Source organism: Gambusia affinis, linkage group LG24 (genome assembly GCF_019740435.1).
Source record: "Gambusia affinis linkage group LG24, SWU_Gaff_1.0, whole genome shotgun sequence".
In the NCBI taxonomy this organism is placed as follows: Eukaryota; Metazoa; Chordata; class Actinopteri; order Cyprinodontiformes; family Poeciliidae; genus Gambusia; species Gambusia affinis.
This window is the reverse complement of record NC_057891.1, coordinates 10,132,221-10,150,631: the sequence shown is the minus strand read 5'-3', so window position 1 is coordinate 10,150,631 and position 18,411 is coordinate 10,132,221. Positions and strand designations below refer to the sequence as shown.

The 18,411-nt window shown below is 38.8% G+C and overlaps 3 protein-coding genes across 4 annotated transcripts; 2 read left to right on the top strand and 1 right to left on the bottom strand.

Annotated features, from left to right (window-relative positions):
* The first annotated feature begins 267 nt into the window (after positions 1-267).
* Positions 268-5,921, top strand: atg3 (autophagy related 3). Of its 2 annotated transcripts, none has more exons than XM_044110125.1 (12): positions 268-465; positions 664-705; positions 781-830; positions 1,716-1,786; positions 2,479-2,586; positions 2,748-2,803; positions 3,903-3,987; positions 4,064-4,098; positions 4,174-4,326; positions 4,994-5,121; positions 5,274-5,342; positions 5,495-5,921. In XM_044110125.1, the coding sequence occupies exons 1-12, from the start codon at positions 394-396 to the stop codon at positions 5,574-5,576; spliced, it is 951 nt and encodes a 316-aa protein (XP_043966060.1). In that variant the 5' UTR covers positions 268-393; the 3' UTR covers positions 5,577-5,921. The 2 variants fall into 2 exon arrangements, with proteins under 2 accessions (XP_043966060.1, XP_043966061.1); XM_044110126.1 differs by having other exon boundaries at positions 269-465; positions 2,751-2,803.
* Positions 5,922-6,810: 889 nt separating this feature from the next.
* Positions 6,811-13,069, top strand: slc19a2 (solute carrier family 19 member 2). Its single transcript, XM_044110124.1, has 6 exons — positions 6,811-7,083; positions 10,352-10,888; positions 10,965-11,211; positions 11,586-11,778; positions 12,040-12,181; positions 12,272-13,069. The coding sequence occupies exons 1-6, from the start codon at positions 6,961-6,963 to the stop codon at positions 12,413-12,415; spliced, it is 1,386 nt and encodes a 461-aa protein (XP_043966059.1). The 5' UTR covers positions 6,811-6,960; the 3' UTR covers positions 12,416-13,069.
* A 4,095-nt stretch (positions 13,070-17,164) lies between these two features.
* On the bottom strand, positions 17,165-18,334 carry arl6ip6 (ADP-ribosylation factor-like 6 interacting protein 6). The gene is made up of 4 exons (XM_044110127.1): positions 17,995-18,334; positions 17,839-17,892; positions 17,559-17,691; positions 17,165-17,479 (listed from the first exon to the last, which is right to left on the bottom strand). The coding sequence occupies exons 1-4, from the start codon at positions 18,224-18,226 to the stop codon at positions 17,386-17,388; spliced, it is 513 nt and encodes a 170-aa protein (XP_043966062.1). The 5' UTR covers positions 18,227-18,334; the 3' UTR covers positions 17,165-17,385.
* Positions 18,335-18,411: the final 77 nt, after the last annotated feature.

Here is an 18,411-nt window from a genome sequence, read left to right as displayed (position 1 = left end):
CAGTGACTGAAAGGTCATTCAGAGAAGAAGAAGCAAACAAAGTAATAATAAAATAATAATAAAATAAAATAATAATAATAATAATAATAATAATAATAATAATAATAATAATAATAATAATAATAATAATAATAATAATAATAATAATAATAATAATAATAATAATAAATTCCAAACGGTTCTCTAAGTTTATTTGCCACCCACAATGTGGCGGACAGCATCGTTTCTGCCTGTGCCTGTGTATCGCGATAACATGGATCCGGAAGTGTCAGTCTCGTGTCATGTGATCATTCTTTTTGGCAGCCTACCTGAGTAGGTATGTGAAAATAAGGGTAGACTTTAGAGGAAGGGGTTCCGAACAAGCTCGTTTTGCTGCTGAAGATCTGATCCAAGATGCAGAACGTCATAAACACAATGAAAGGAACCGCTTTGGGAGTGGCCGAGTTCCTCACGCCCGTGTTAAAGGTAAACTTCCAGAGAGAAGCTAGCAAAGGTAGTGGCTCATCTAGGAGTAGGAAACCTTAGAAGTAAACAGAGCTGCGTTCAGTTGCATCTGTCGTTGCTTCACTCAAACATAGTTTCCTCTGAAGCTCTAGGAAGATTAAAATATTGTAGTTTTATATATTTCTGGTTCCTAACACAGTTTTGGGTTGTTCCTTATAGGAATCTAAGTTCAAAGAGACTGGAGTCATCACCCCAGAGGAGGTGAGAGAATACTTTAAATCTAAACATCATAATGAGGACAAACTAACTCAGGACCGTTTGTGTGTCTTGTTTTAGTTTGTAGCAGCTGGAGATCACCTGGTTCATCACTGTCCCACGTGGAAGTGGTGAGTGGCCACATCTGGCTCTTGATTGGCCTTATCAAGCTCCCAGATACAGTGGAGTCAGAGGTTACATTCAACTGTTTGCAGAGATAAAGTCATGAACTGGACTAGAAATGTCCAGTTCAATTCAAAATACTTCCCCCATTATAGATTTCTTTTGTGTTTGCTTCATTTTGGTCACACTCTGATGTTCCAAAATGTCATTCTAGATCAAAACAAACAGTAGTTTCCAAATAATAATTTCATTTTTTTTCTCCATTAACTAATCTTCCTAGTATCTGATGTTAAAATTTTCATAATATACAGCCTGTTTAAGATTTTTAATGCATTCACTGTTAACGTTAAAGCACTGTTTGTCTGCAGGCATTATTATGCTTTCTGCCTACTTCGAGTTGTCAGATAGGTTCTGATTTAACATTCAGGCAGTAATAAATCTGGATATTGAAACTGAACCAACAGATTTAGTTAAGTACAGTTAACGTAACATGATTTAGTAAGTGATAAAGTTTTAATTTTGTATAAAATTAGAACGGTTTCTGCTATTAAATGAAATTTATTTTGTAAACATTTGCCAATCTTTGATATTCTAATTAGTTTTATCTGACTTATTTAAGTGTGAGAAAAAAATCAAAACAAACCACTGTGTTTGATAAATATCTATGTTTATAAAATCTGATTTGACGAGTAACCATGCCAACCAGGATGTTGCTCACATCCAGGAGGAGACGGAACTGACATGACAGGAAGTGAAACTGAAGGTTGAGTAAATATCAGGGTTACTGTAAAATTATGTTTTTTTAAGAAAGATTATTGGCCATCTGGATGAATGCTTGTTGCCATGGTTTCCTGATGTAACCTTGCCTTATATGAATGAATGTCTCTGTGTAGGGCCTCTGGGGAAGAAGCAAAGGTGAAGCCTTATTTGCCACAGGACAAACAGTTTCTGTTGACCCGGAATGGTAAGTCCAGGTCCAGATCACACTTCTGAACCATTTGTTCTGAAAGTTGCATTCCCATCTGGAAATTAATTTAAAGTTATACGTTTGTACTCTGAGAAAACAGTTTTAGTTTTTCATATTTGGTTCCAGAATACCAAATATGAACACAGTTGGTTCTGACTGTTCAGCAGACATTTCAGTTTAGTTTCTGTTTTTGCTTTAGTTCATTGAATAATATTCTGATTAAGTTCCTGTTCCTTCAGTACCAGTGTATCCTGTTTCCTTTTTCCCCATTTACTGTTGATCCTTCCGTCTTGTCCTTCATTTCTTGTTTCATTCTTAATTTCTTTGTAGTTACTTGTTGTTTCTTCCTTCCTTTATCCCATCCATCCATTGAACCCATATTTTATATTTTAAAATGAATGTAAAGGACTGAGAATTGTGGAAAAGTCTGGAATTTTGACATGGCATACAGGACAGGTATGTTGCTGTCAGTCAAGCCCTCACTCCCAAGCAGTCAGACTTTCTGCTGACGGTTTATAGAGATCTTTATTGGTTGTTGTTTAAGTTTTCTGAAGATCTTTGGGTTCTCAGAGCTCACTCTTTTTTCTTTTTTTTTTTCCTCTTTGCGTTAAACTCCAGATGAATCAGTTTGCTCAGATTTCTGCTCTTAACGTCTGTTTCCTGCTCTTCTTCTTCTCTGCCTCTTCCAGTTCCATGCCACAAGCGCTGTAAACAGATGGAGTATTCAGATGAGCTGGAAGCCATCATAGAGGAGGATGATGGAGACGGCGGCTGGGTGGACACCTACCACAACTCAGGTAGGAGACGCTCAGTCTTACAGAACCGGTTCTGATCAGCATGTGGCTGATCGGATCTAATCACCGGGAATCCCAGCCTCCAATTTTGTCTGTGTAGTTTCTTTTCCACACTGACTAATGTATGATGAAGGCTGACGTGTGTGTGGGGGTGTGTGTCCCAGCAGGTGTGTTAGGCGTTACAGATGCAGTACGAGAGATTTCTCTGGACAACAATAAGGTCAGCTACTTTACTCCTTCGTAGAATGACAGAACCAAGCTTGTTTTTTGAGCTGACTTCAGGATCTCTGCTGTTTCTTTTCACATTTGGTCTTATTATAACCAACGTTAACATTCTAAATGTTTCATTAAGGTAGTAGGTGCACTACTATCATAATAAAACCCTTTTCCACCTCCTCTGGTTTTGCTTCTCCTCCTCCTTGTCCAGTGTGATCAGTAGAAGCCACGAGATGGTTTGAATTTCCTGTTTGGTTCTGCTCCTTTTTAACTTCTCTGGAATTTTAGTTCAGGTATTATTTGAACTCTTAGGATGTAAATTAGCAGCTCACTGTTAGGAAAAACAAAGAAACTAACAAGAAAAATGTGTTGCTATGGCTACCCATCCCAATAAATGTCAGAAAAGAAAAAGTTTGACTGCAAAGCATCCAAAACCAGAAGAAATATTTGTTAAAACACGCCACAACAAGAAATGAACAAATCGGAATTAACATAACAGATACATGGTGGAAAGCTGCCACTATGCATCACCAGAGTGAAACAAGGTGGTGGCAGCATTATGCTGCGGGCATGCTTTTCATCAGGTGGAGAAAATGGATGGAACCAAGTCCTGGGGAAAAACCTGCTAGAGGTTACAAGAGAGTTGAGGCTGGACATGGTGTTGGCAAGAACATGCTGTGGGATTATTGGTTACTAAGGGGGGAATATTATAAATGCATGTCACACTTTTCAGAATTTATAAGTTCTAAATAACACTATGGCAACAAGAGTCCATCCAGATGGCCAAGTATCCCAGTCATTGGATATTTGGAGTTTGTTTCTGTCACATTTCTGATTTTCATAGGACAAAAATGTCAAATCTTGCTGAGATAAGATTACGCAGGCTGTTCGTCAGCTCCCTCTTCTGTCTGAACAGTGTAATAACATTCCTGCCAGGATGTTCCCTGCATCTACTTGTGATGCAGGGAACCAATCAGCTTTGTTGCATTCCTTAAACTAAACTTTCTTGCTATGATCTTAAAAAGTTTGATTTAAGATCAAAGTGTTTTTCTTCTTCCTTCTGGATGGTCAAAGTACGCAGTCAGAACTCTAAATACTTCCAGGACAAGAACATGAACGCCACGTCGGCACTGTGTTGTGATGGCGACGAAGAGGAGGATGAAGACGGAGAAGCAGCGGATATGGAAGGTACCGTTGTCTGAGTGTGTTGTCAGATCTCAGTGCCTGTCGCCGCTGTGACGATGCCTTCTTGAACTTTTTCCAGAATACGAGGAGAGCGGCTTGTTGGAAACAGACGAGGTACATTCAGAGGGCTTCCTGGTGCCGGCGGAGGGGAATCCATCTGGCTAACGCCCATCTGTCTCCTGCTTCCAGGCCACGCTGGACACCAGCAGGATGGTGGAAACCAAAGCCAAAGCAGAACCCGGCAGTGAGGACGCCATCCTCCAAACCAGAACCTACGACCTCTACATCACCTACGACAAATACTACCAGACACCTCGACTCTGGCTCTTTGGATATGATGAAGTATGTAGTTGAACGCTCAAGGTGTGGAGGGTTGTGTCTAGATTTGTTTCCAGGCAGATGTGCAATCTGTAGAGGGTCACACAGTAAAACTGCTAGTTCATCTAAATATTTACCAAACAGAACACATGGATCTTTTTAGTATAACTGTGTATTAGGGCCTGTATAGATTGGAAAAGTTAAAAATTCTCTGAAATTTTGAAACTAATCTCTTGAAACGTTTTGACATTTCAAATGTCAAATTTTCCATTTTTTCTACAAAATTAAACTAAAAATCTTTGTATTTTTGGTGGAAATTAACTACCTCTTGTTATTTTTATGTACGATGGCCCTAACATGCTATTGTAGCTTAGCATGTAAACTATACTGTAGATTTGTTTGCTATAGACCAAACAAAGGCACAGGCCAGTTGTTCTAGTCACATGATTAGCCTGTTTAGCTTAAGTAGACAACTCTACTTCTGGTGCGGTTATGCTAACTCTATTCAACTCTACAACATAAAGTGAAAATGATTGAACCTACAAATTGCAAACGACTGTTTACTTGCTCCATTTTCTTCTTTATCAAAACGTTTTGCTCAGTCGTTTGAGACTGCTTTTTCTTATTAAACAGCAACAAATTAAGGTTTGTACGGACAAAATGCAAACTGATGGGAAGCTCTGTTTCCCAGGACAGGCAGCCGTTGACTGTGGATCAGATGTATGAGGACATCAGCCAGGATCATGTGAAGAAGACGGTCACCATTGAAAACCACCCCCACCTGCCTCCACCCGCCATGTGCTCTGTTCATCCATGCAGGTGAGGAATTCACTTGGGACCAGTTCCTACACAGTCTACACCACAAAAACTCCCAAACTGTTTCCATTTCTCCACAAGGTTGAGATACTTTTGTTGTGTCGTCATCTCAGACTCGTCGATAAGAACCTCACTAATATGACCTTCGTTTTCAGACACGCTGAAGTGATGAAAAAGATCATTGAGACGGTGGCTGAAGGAGGTGGAGAGCTGGGAGTGCACATGTATCCTTTAATCTTACACCATGTGATACCGACTGCTCCAAGTTGCTTGATCCAAACCAAACTGCTGTATATTCCTTTGGTTCGTTCAGTTTGCTGTTTCTGTGTTCTTGTCCTTCCATCCTACAACTATTGTCCTTTACTAAGACTTCCAGGTATCTTCTCATTTTCCTAAAATTTGTCCAGGCTGTCATTCCCACGATAGAATATGACTACACAAGACACTTTACAATGTAGTTCCAACTGCATAGAAGTGCTTCAGCTAACAGTATGTCTGGTCCGCTTGGTCTCAACACAACTATACAATCGGTTTATGTTACTTTGATGTCGGTGTATTAAGCCACGTGATGAATCATTTATTGTATAATTTGCTTGCTTTTGGTGAGAACCCGATGTGATGAAAGTTAGCATCTGTACAGTCCTGCCCAGATGCTTTTGATGGTTTCTATCAACTGTTCAACTCTACCGCTTCATTCTGACAACTTTAAACTAATCATTCCTCACTGCTTTAGATGTACGAGTCAGGTTCTAAAAAATAAATGAAGTCCAGCTGAATAAATCCGTTTGTGGTGTGCTTGTGAATGTTTGAACCGCCTTCAATTCTGTTTTAATATCCACGAATATCTAACAGTCTTTCATACTGGAGCAAGACCTCATTAAATTAGATAGACTAATCCCTGACATGAATTGTTTGGATTTCCCCGTTGTTGGTTTGGTTATTTGGTTATTAGAGATATTGATCACTTGCTCCCAGATTGTTGGTTATTCATCATAACGAGGGCTGGAACTTTAAGACTTTAGTTTTGAGTATTTATTTACGTTAATTTTAACATTGATTTTAATGTAATACATTTTATAAAGATTGGGCTTTTGTGAAAATCTTTTCACTTTAAAAATGGAGGTGATTTTTAGAAAGCAGTATTTGGGAATAAAACTTAGTATTAAATATATCATAATTTAACTCTTCATCCCCTGTTAGAAGACCAAATTTTATTATATTAAAACTTAAAGATGGAATAGATTTTTTTTTTAAATCTTTCTAAAAACATTAATGAAGTCGCAATTGAAAAAAGGTGTATTGTCTCCAAATCTCACCCACAAAACGCACAGGAATCAATATTTATTTTTAATTTCTTTCGCAGAAAGATATATACATTTATATGTACATATACATACTTGTATACTTATTTTATAATTATATTGTTTTGATTAAAATTTTATTAATTAATTACAGGCTCTGCCATTGACTGGATTTTTTTTAAAATCAAATCCCACTACTACTCATAAAAAGAATTGAGTTGATTTGAGGTGTAACGCTCATATTTGAAGATTTTGCTGTGAACAGACATTATATAAAATCCCAATAAAATATGTGGAAGTTTGTAATTTGTGACAAAATAAAAGATTATATAAAGGAACTGTTTTTTCCTAAAGCCAACCCTTTAAAACTGATCAGTTTATTTTTATTTTACCTTAGGAAGATCAACTCCTTTAGCTGCAGTTCATCTTCAGAACAGCTGGGGGCGGTAATTTACTCAAACCAAATTATTGCAGCGTCCTGTCAAAAACGAGAGAAACCGTAGAAGCAGAAGCACTGGAGGTCGAAACGAACTGGTCCACGATGTCTGCGGTGTATCCCACTGTCCTGCTGTGTGTGTACGGCTTCTTCTCCAGCCTGCGGCCGTCGGAACCTTTCCTTACCGCTTACCTAATGGGACCGGACAAGAACTTGACGGAGACCCAGGTGAGGTTCCCCTGCTGTGGGTCACAGCACCTCTTGCATCACTCTCCAGATTGTTTCCACACACATTTGGATCTGACTGGTTCTGGACCTTCTAAATATAGGAGAATTGGTCCCGCTGTTTGTGGCTTCGGATAGCTTCTCTGGGTATGAAGTTATAGTTGTAAAGAGCTTCCTGTTGTTTTTTAAGAACCCACGTGCTACGCTGCACCGAATTGACCTTTTCCAGACGAACCTGACCTGCTGAATGTGTAAACGCAGAGGTTCTGATCCAGTTCTTCACTTGTTTATATTCTGCTTTCAGAGACGCACAAGTTCCTGGAATCCAGAGAACAGACAGATCAAACCTGAACTGAATTATTCTCCACTGAGAACAGTTCCTTCAGTCTCTCATATGGAGTTGTGTTCCTTCTGATAAATGTCTTATATGCTGCTGTTATTTTAGATCTATCATCATTTTGGATTTAACTGATTTATTCATTTATTTTTTATTTTTTTGGTTTTGGGTGTGGATCATGAAAGGGAACCAAGAATTCCGTTTATCACAGTTTACTCATGAGTAAAAATTCCAGACTACATTTTTCACAGGAAAAAATGGCCTTGAATAATTGAAAATATAATGTACAAATATCTGCATGTTGATTCATGTGGTCTTTATCATCGACGTCAGTGATTAGTCCATCCAGCTGACCAGGTATGTTACTGGCTGGCAGAGCAGGAATATGCCTCTTAGGAAATTAGTTTTTCTACATCCACATGTTCCTTCAGTTGTTGAGTTTTGTTATGTTGTGTTACTCTGTTCATTGTGAGAGATTTAAACATAACTATGTATTAGTGTTACAGTCAATTAAGACAGTTTAACTTTAATCAGCTCTGACCATCAATTCAAATTCTAAAAAAAGAAAACCTAAATTTGGGCTTTATTTTGTTTTTAATTTTCCTATTTGTTAAATAAATCAAGACAAAAAAATCTACTTTTTTTCTACCTTCAAATATACCAGTAACTGAAAAAAAGATGAAACATGTGCTTAAATGTTCAAGGTTTCCCCCAGAAAAACTTGCTGGACTTTAAAAAATAAGCAATGATTTCCTGGTAGGTGCTCAAGGAAAACCTGGTGCCCCTCCACACGGGGAACAACCCTGATGTTTAAATATATTAAATTGAATTGGTAAAATCTTGTATTTCATTCACTTTTCTTTGGCTTCAGAAACACTTGGAATGAAGTGGATGTTTTTGGCATTCATTTTAATTTTGCATTCACTTCACTTACACAATAAAACATATGTCCCTAAACTTTTTTGACTCCTTTAAGCCACAGATAGAACAGGTTGTTGGTTGATCCATTTACACACTAAAGGTGTGTCAGGTTTTAGTTTTGCTGCCTTGCTAAAAATTGTATTTTGGTGCATCCTAAACAAAAATAGTTTTAGTGGCTGTTATGGTTAATAAGCCATACTTTGGAAGGCGATTGTGTAAAACCAGCAGGTCCGGTGTGTGAGCAGCACTTCTCTGTTCTAGTCGTACTGTTTGCAGCAGGAGGCTCAGACACACTTTATTCAGATTGGGATAATCTCTCAAAAAATGTCAGCTTTCTTGGTAATCCTTTAAATAATGACCTTCATCAGGTCTTAATGTTGACCAGCAACAAATCTATCAACATGAAAATTTTCTACTTTTGATCATGTAGCCACATTATATTATGTTTGCATCGGGAAAGGAAGAGAAGTAGTAACTAATAGAAAATCAGGCAGAAGCATATGACTGTTCTATATCTAATGTAGTTGTTACTATAAAATTGTTACCATTTCCTGTGCTGTGGTGAAACATGTAACAGTTTTTGAGTGTTCTACTTACACAGATTTTGATTGGTCAGAGTTCTACTTCACATCCTGCTGCTGGTTTTTGATTCATACTTGACTTAAACTAAAACCAAATAAAACTGATTTAGATGCTTTAAAACTTTAGACTCAGAATTTATTCAGAAGAGGTTTCAGTGCTGAACAATAATACCAAACCATAGTCTAAGAAAATCTTTTGGTGTTCCACAAAGTCCAGTATTAGAAACTGAGTTTTTGCTATGCATTTAACTGAAGTTTGGAGTCAGAATAAATGGTAGAATTGTTGCTGATTGCAACTTCAAAATTGTAATAAGTTGTAATTCATTTTTGATTGATTTTTCAGTTTTGACAAATTAGCACATCAATAAAACATACTGATCAATCTTTGGAAATTTTGTTTTTGGTCTTTTGGAAGCAATAAAATGTGAATAGTTTTTATTATAGTCATTTCTTTGTAAATATTGCAAGTTTTGTGTGATTTTTAATTTTTAATTTTTCCAGGAGGCTAATAATTTGACCTCGCTACATTGATTAAACTGGTATAAAAATACATTTTCATTAACTAAATTAACACTTTTTTTTTTGTTTGTAGGAATTAATTATATCAAAAAGCAGAGGCGAAGCAACACCGTGAAAAACAAACTCTAAAATATAAATATGGAGTTGATTTCTAATTTCTATTAGCATCTTTATATTAGAGATTAGTTGAGTTAGCATAAAATACTAGCAACCCTCTAAGGTGCAACAATCCACTTAGCATGAAATACAAATATCCCATAAGGATTAACGATGTGCATGTTTTTAAGTTCTGTATTCAATTTAGGATTAAATATCTTTATACATATTGTATTGTCACAAATATTATAATGAAACTTGAAGGAATACATTTGGAACCAGAGGTTTACATACACCAATTAAAAAGACAGTTTTTCTCACTTTTTCGCTCATACACGCCTTTTCACATATACAAACATTTTCTAATTTGGGCCTTTAAACTGAAAAATCTCCTCATATGATGCATAAATCCTCTTCTTACTCCAAGAGCTCATCAATGAGTCATCCAGAGCACATCTAAAGCTCTGCAGTCCTCACTGCCTCAGTTGAGGTCAAAGGTCATGCTTAAGCAATATGAAGGAAAGACTGCCTCCCATGAAGGTAAAAATGAGCCTCCATGGGAACATTCTAAGGCCAGAACCCCTACTGACCCACAAGAACAGAAAGACCCGTTTCATATTTACTAAAAAAACATCTTGATGACCCCCAAGACTTCTGGGAAATGTCCAATGAAACCCAAGACCAGATGCGTCTTGCAACATCTGGTGTAAAACTAATGCTATCCCCTGGACTTAGCAAGTTTAATGGGGGAAACTTTTTTTTTTTGTCTTTTTATAATTCTACTAATATAAAAATCAATTTCTTGTGTTTTCTGCAGGTTGTCAATGAGATCTATCCCGTATGGACTTATTCCTACCTCGCCCTGTTGCTCCCGGTCTTCCTGGCTACAGACTACCTCTGCTACAAGCCGGTGTTGGTACTGCAGGCCTGCAGCCTGGTACTGACCTACATTTTACTCTGGAAGGCCCAGGGCATGCTGGCCATGCAACTGTTGGAGTTTTTCTTTGGGTTGGCCACAGCGTCGGAGGTGGCCTACTACTCCTACATCTACAGCGTGGTGGAGCCAGAGCTCTACCAGAGGGTGACCGGTTACTGCCGCAGCATCACTCTGTTCGGCTCGGCCGCTGGGTCGCTCCTCGGTCAGCTCCTGCTGTCGTTGGCCAAAGCGGAGCTGGTGCACCTCGTTATCATTACGCTGGCGTCAGCCGCCGTGGCCTTCGTCGCCCCCTGGTTCCTCCCCATGCCCAAAAGGAGTTTGTTTTTCCACATGAGTCCAGGAGTAGTCAAGGAACCTGCAGCTGGCTGCAGTTCCAGCCCTGATAAGGCAGAGGATTCAGAAAGCAGAGTGCCCATTGTGAGGAACCTGCACGTCTTGACATCTTATTGAAAGTTATTGTGCTGTATTAAGAAGGGAACTCTTCCTCTTTCAGATATCCAGGACATCTGAAGCAGCAGGTGGCAACAGTGGGCTTGTGCAGGTGCTAAGAATGCTTTTCCATGACTTCGTGCAGTGCTACAGGTGTCGCCCCCTGCTGGCATGGTCGGTGTGGTGGGCCCTGGCCACATGTGGCTACTTCCAGATCATCAACTACGCTCAGGCACTTTGGGAGACGTTCTATTCATCCCAACATCATGAAATCTACAACGGCTACGTGGAGACGTTGTCCACGCTGCTCGGTACGCCTTCTGCTTTCATTTATGAATTTCTAGACTGATGATTCACAAATGTCAGACTTGACAAGTCAGTCCAATCTAACTTTGAAAATGCTTAGTGCAATTAGTTCCCCTAACATATCTTTTCTGAATAAATCCTGAAGCGCTCATTTACTTCTAATGAAAACTACCAAAAGTAACCCGGACTGTTTTAATCAAACAGGGTTAGCTTTATCCCCTTGATGTGACAACCACATTCTGTTTTTTTAATCACAGCCGTCAAAAGGGGAGTAAATGCTTTTCTACAGCACTACAACAAAATCATATTCATAAAAAAGTGATTTCTTCATCTCTAGTTATTCTGAGTCCAGATGTCTGAGTCGTGTCGTGTCCTGCAGGCGCTCTGGCTGCTCTGCTTGTGGGCTGCCTCCCAGTGGACTGGACCCGCTGGGGAGAACTGCTCCTGTGGGTCCTCTCCCTCCTCATGGCCGCCTGCGTTTTCATCATGACCCTGCTGAAGAACATCTGGGTGAGCTACAGCTCCTATGTCATCTTCAGGACCATCTACATGCTTCTCATCACCGTGGCAACGTGAGTCTAACATGGCGTAGAAAACCACAGTGTGAGAAGGAAGCGAATTTTGAACGATTCTTTGGTACCTTTTGAAAGAAAAGGGGGAAGGCAGAAAGGAGAAGTGTGTCTCAGTGAATCCAGATTGCAGCAACCAGCTGTTGCTCCATCTGAAGCTTCCTGCTGTTTCAACATGAAGCACCTGCAGCTTCTTCTGCAGCGTGTCAATGTAGATGAGGAGGAGTACTGTGCTTCGTTTCAGTGTTGCTCCCTGACCTTCAGGTACCAGATAGCGGCTAGCCTCAGCATGCAGAGATACGCTCTGGTGTTTGGAGTCAACACGTTCGGAGCCCTGCTGCTCTGGACTCTGATCACCGTGGTCGTGGTGGACTCAGCTGGACTCGGCCTTGATGTTGTCACTCAGGTAACATGTCGGTTGTTTGGTGATGTGGAGAAAGCTTTGCTGATGCCAGAATTGCATTTAATGGGCGCCTGTTTGGTCTCGCTCCCTCAGTTTTTCATCTACAGTGGCTACTTCGCAGTCATCTCAGTGGTCTTCCTCCTGGCCGGCCTCTACAGAGTCTTCTCCTCCAGGCGGACCATGCAGGAAGTCAATGGAGAGTCTAACCCTCCTCCAGATGGTGCCGTGACACAGTGAATGATTCACCTTAATGCTTTGAAAGGAGATTGAATCACTTTCTCGGAACAAACTGAATGGGCGCTTTTCATGATGTCCTCATATGCTGAAGTGGGCTGGACCTGAACTTCTTGCTCCACCAAAGTATTTATGATCCAAGTTTTCCTCTGAGATGAGTAATTTCAGGTCTAAGTGATGCAGGCCTGAAATTTAACCACAGAAGTCAGTGGGTTTGTTTTCAATAGAAATAAAAGCAACTATATTGGACACCCACCTATTACTGATTCAGTATTTACATATTTTCAGTGGAATGTAACACCAATATTTGGTGTTTAAACTATTAAAATACAGTTAAAAGTGTTTTTAGAGGATGTTTGACACTCTGATTTTGCACTCTATCTTAATTTAGAAATGCGAGATATTCAGTGATGCCTTAATGGAAACAAGAATGGAAAAATAAAACCTATAAACAAATCATAGTTATTAAAATGTGCTTATCTCTCTTATGACGTTATTTAATTTGATATTATATCTGAAAGCTTTTTATTACATTCCATTTCCCTTTGTTTTCCAAATCTTTTATAAACTGTTCCAGATTTCTGCCTCCTGGGGGCGCTAGTGCCTGGAACTGTTTAAAATTTCCTGGTCACTCTGGGAGTTTTTAAAACTTCTTAACTCAGCTGGGTGGTGCATATGATGACATAATGAACAGCAACCAATAGTTATTTAGCTTTTGTAGCTCTTAGCAACGTTTATAGCAACTTTGTGACGTTTCCTGTTACAGATGGAAGAATGAATGGGATGGCTAAAACAAGATTCAGATGATGTCTCTAAAACATGCTGGATTAGGAGGATTATCACCTGACAAACTGAAGTCTGAACAACTTTTATTAATAATGGCATTTTCTTCATGTCTATTAATTCAAATGTTTTATGGTTAAAACCACAATATTTAATGTTTTTAGGTTTTCTGTGATTCATCCTTGTCACATTATCATATTTATTAATAACTAGTATGTTTACATATTTTTTATTTTTTAACTTTGATCCTGTTGATGATTCGCAGGTTTGTCATAAACATGGTTAAAGAAGAGAAACATACAATTTTTAAGGTGGTACTTGGGAGCAGTTCACTATTTGCAAAACACTTTTATTTAACTAGGTTTACATTTTGTCTCAGCAGGTACAATTTAACAAGGTGCACATTTTGGTGATTATGTGGAATATATAATATGGTATATTTCACATTTCTTTGGGAGTTTGGAAAATGATCTTTAGTTACAGAAACACCATCTCAGATGTTGGAATCCCAGACAAGCCCCCAAAAAATGACCAGCCACAAAACAAAAATGTGTGTCGCACTGGCATATGGGAGAAGTTAATTTAGTCAAAGCAGTCAGTGTGACTGCAGTCTGTTACTCAGATTATGAGAGTCTAAAAATTGTCACCATGGCTTATCGAACAGGAGAATCTCAGGAGTCTCAGTTCTAAATGTTACAATGACTTGAATTACAGCATGTTGTAGAAACGCATCATCAGAACCTTACTTTATTCCTATTCATACATAATACAGTAATTGAGAATAAAGTGTGCATAAAATGCACTGAGTATATTATAGCTATGGATTAGATTACCATAGATGGTAGATATCAACTGTCCTAGGTTACATTTATTCATTGAAAAATACTGTCTGATCTAATGCTTCCTACTGTTAAAAATTAAAAATTCATAAATTAAGGTTGGCACAAATTGACAGAAAAACATTATCTAGTGTTTTTGGGCTGTAATTGAAACCAAATCAACTACAGTACCATATTAAGTGTCCTACCATTTGTTAGCAGCCAAAATGACTTCATATGACTGTAAATGTTTTTTTCTCTTTCTGTGAATCTGTAGACTGTAATGCACTAATTAACAAAGATGTATACTTCCATATTGGAAGTAGTGGTACTGAGAAGCACAATTAATGTTGGCAGGTTTTCACTGAACACTACATTGTGAAACTTGAAATGATCCTCTGCTCTTTTGTCATTTGTTGTTTAAGTACCTTAATAATTTTAGCTGCTTTTAGTTTTTGTTTAGTTGATGACAAATTGCACTGAAAAGCTGCTTTAAAATACATGAATGAAGATAAATGTACAGTAAGGAGAAGTATTGTACAGTAATTCTGTTTCTACTTTGATTCTTTTGTCAGAGGTAAATATTTCAGATAATTAGACAACAATAATCTGAAGAAAAATATCAGCTTTCAAATGATTCCATTTCTGGGGAAAATTATCCAACCCAAGTATTCCCCCTCTCACCTTATGTCATGACTTCTTTATAAAAACAAAAACACATTTTTTGGAAAGTTTTCTAAGCCATATCTTATCTCTATAAACAATTAATGTGTGAAGGCCATTAATGCAGCTAAATTCAGATTGACCCAAAATTCCAGCAGTTAAGAGTTGAACAACCAGTTGTCAATAAAAGCAACAACCAGTGTTGGGCCGATACCAAGTATCAGCACAACACAATCTTAAAATTAAGAAAATCTAGGCCAATTATCGGTGCACCTTGATCTGAAACGTTTGTGTCTGTCAAACAAAAATTAATCCAGTTCATGAAGAGGCAAAATAAAAAGCTTTTATAGACAAAAATATATTGAACTTCTTGTTTCACTGTTGCCAGAAGTTCATATGTGATGAAGCAAAACAACTAAAGGAATTTTGATATAATCAGAGAATACAATACATATCCCAGAATTCCTTGCTGTAGCAGCTTAATGCCAGAGACTGTAGTTTCTGTTGGCTCGTCTGACATATGAATGTACAACTAGACACTACTCCTTTAATCACTAGTCTGTAGATTTAGAGATGTCTAATTGAGTTGCAGTGTTGGCCTTATAATCTGTTTCCATGCCTTTTCATTTCTCTTCTGTAATCTTTTGATGCTTTGAAGTAAAGGTTTCAGGCTCGTGTAAAAGTCTGTCAAACAAACTTCACTGTTAACATGAAATTCACCCTCTATATGCTGTAGGGCAATTATTTTAATATATACAACCAAATACTTTTTATACAAGTAAAAATGACATTTTGTAATATGTCATATATATTGAATAAATTCTTTTTATACATGTGGTCATTGTCTTTCATGTATCTGAACAGATGTGTGTGTGTGCATGCAATCAGACCTTTTCCTGTTTATGCTCTATTGGGGTTAGCAAAAATATTTGTAATTTTTGTTTTAAATTGCATAATTTTCTTCAAATTTTGCACACTGTTTATGACTCTATACAATTTGAAAAATGAGATGATGTCAAAGTTAAAACTCATGTGAAGATGCTGCAGAAGCTGGTAGGAGAGTCAGTGAAAAAGGTTGTGCAGCAGGAACTGAAAGGCCACTCTGAGAGGAAGAAACAATTAATCCAAAATCAACATGAAAATCCAGATTATACCTTAGAATTGCTTTCTGGTATGAAAATCATAATATTTGGAGACGTCCCTTCGTAGAGATTGTTACATTTGGATAATAAAGGGGGAAGATTTAATGCCTTAAAAAAAACATCCAGTGTGAAGTGCAGTGATGGTAGCATCATGTTGTGAGGTTGTTTGTTGCACTAAACAAAGATGAAAAAATAAATAAAAATGAATGTGGAAATATTGAAGGTAGAGAAGGATGAAAACCTGAAGGATGACTCCACCCCTCCCATGCCTCAACACTAATGGGACTGGGCAGAGCGACAGTTTCTGGTTTTCTCTTTGCTGCCAAACAAACCTCAGTTGGTTTCCTCCTACCAGAAAATCTCGTTTTCCACCATTGAAGAGGAACTTTGATGCACTTCTGGAATCCAGGAAGCATCAAACACAGAACAAGATAGAAATCTGCTGCTGAATCTTCCTAGCAATTTAGTAATTGATATTTAGAAATGCTTTATAGGCCGTGATCTTTGGTATCAGATAAGTGTCTTAGAGAGACTTTAGGATTACTGAAGCATTTTTAAACCAGTCACTATAAGCGAAGAGAGACCAAGCAACTCTCCTAAATATGTTTACAATCCAGAAACTGTAAATATTCATCGACCGATGCCTACTTCTGATTTTCTTTCATGTCTGATTTGCAGATTCCCATTGTAGAATTCAAAAGATTAAAACAATGAAAAATTATAGGCAGCACCACATCACAGCCTGATATAAGGAAACTCAAGAACAAATTAAATGACATCTATCCAGCTGGAAAAGGTTACAAAGTCCAGAAAATTACTAAAAGAACCATTATCCACTGGTACTCATTACCAGTTATCACAAACACTTAATGGCAGCTAATTCATTTTTGCATGAACTGAAATGATCTTGATCTGATATTAAATTTTGTTTGATTTGAAACAAACTGTTTATTCGAAGAAAAGAGCAGGAAAATAAATATTTGACCCTCTGAACTACAACACTGCCCTAATTCTGATATTCGAATGACTGATCAGTGAAACTGTACAAGATTACACAGTAAAAACTAGGAGGAGCGCACACCGATTTCCTTAATTCTGGATCATTGGCGATTGGCTAATTTTCTTTTGTTCTGTTATGAGACGACTGACTGACAGGCCAACCCACCAGTGGTGTGTCAGCCTCCCTGATCTGGAAAATGCAATAACTGTCAGAAAAACAAAATTGGTATCGGCCAAAAAAATCGAAAACTGCAGGTCAACCTTTTTAAGGATTGGTGATCAGTGAGAAACAAAGCAACGGTTCACCTCAGTAAAAAAGAACCAAGGGAAACAAAAGAGAAACAAAATGACTTGGATGTTTCTTTATACTCATAAAAATAGAGAGAATTGAATGTGAATACAGCAATAAATGGTAAAAAAGCACAATATTCCAAATTGCAACTGTAGAATCTCCAGGTTCGCCCATGTTCCTTGGGCTCTAATGCTAGATCCCTTATCTTGTCATAGAGAAATATGAATCCAAAGTCTCATACAGAGTGAATTGTCTTCAGTGAATTGTCTGTGCAGCTCAGGAGAGGCTCCAGATGAGAGTCAGCATGGCCAGAATGCCATTCAGAACAGCTAGCCCAGAGATCACATTGAACCCGTGGCTGGAAGGGTCTCTGCAGCAAACAGACACAATAAAGGTCATCCAGTAAATAAAGCTGAACACATATGCAGCTTCACTCTGCAGTAGCCTACCTGAAATCAAGCAGAGAGAGGAGGCTGGGGTAGGCCATGCCAGGCTGGTACGAGTCCAGCTGAGTGAGAGTCCATGAGAAGATACAGGAGATGCATCCGGCAACAGTTGAGATCATCAGGATGCTCCAGAAACCTGGAACACACAGGTGACTGGTCACTGGTTACTGGTTTCTGGTCACTGGCTTATTGATTTTGACGCCGTATTTAGCGACATTAGAACATAAAGTCTTGATGGCCTTTAATGGGAAAAATGTGTAGAAAGGAACTCTGGGATACTCACCCAGGATAGTCTCTTCAGTCCCATTCTCGCCTCTCAGCCTCTCCGCCCGCAGGTCTGAAACATTCAGCAGAGGTCAGCGTGAGAACATAACAGCTGGAGACACAACCCTCAGACTCTAGCCCTCACAAACTCAGAGAGCTTTAGGGCCGTGTCTACCTCTCAGGATGGGATAGGTGAGAGCGCAGAAGGCACCCACAGCAAACATCGCAACAGCGGAGCCCAGAACCGAGAAGGTGGCTTTGAGCCACGGTGTGAGCCCGCTGCTCCGCAGCCTCCCACTCCCACTGAACCCGTGTGTAGACATGACCCTCTCGGCGCCCCGGGAGGTCTGAATGCGGTCTGATCGCTGTGGAGGTCGGGCTGGGTTGAAGGACGCCCCTCTCAGCATGTCAGAGCGCTTCTGTTGCTGGTTCTGAACCGAGTCTCTGGGACCTAACCTTGATCCGCATCACATCCAGGAACTAACGTACCTGCCTGAGCACTTCCGCCCACAAGATTGTCCTGTAGGAGTTTCCGTAACCGGTTTTATGGCTTAAAATATAAAGGTGTAAAACATTTACAGCGACCTGCAAA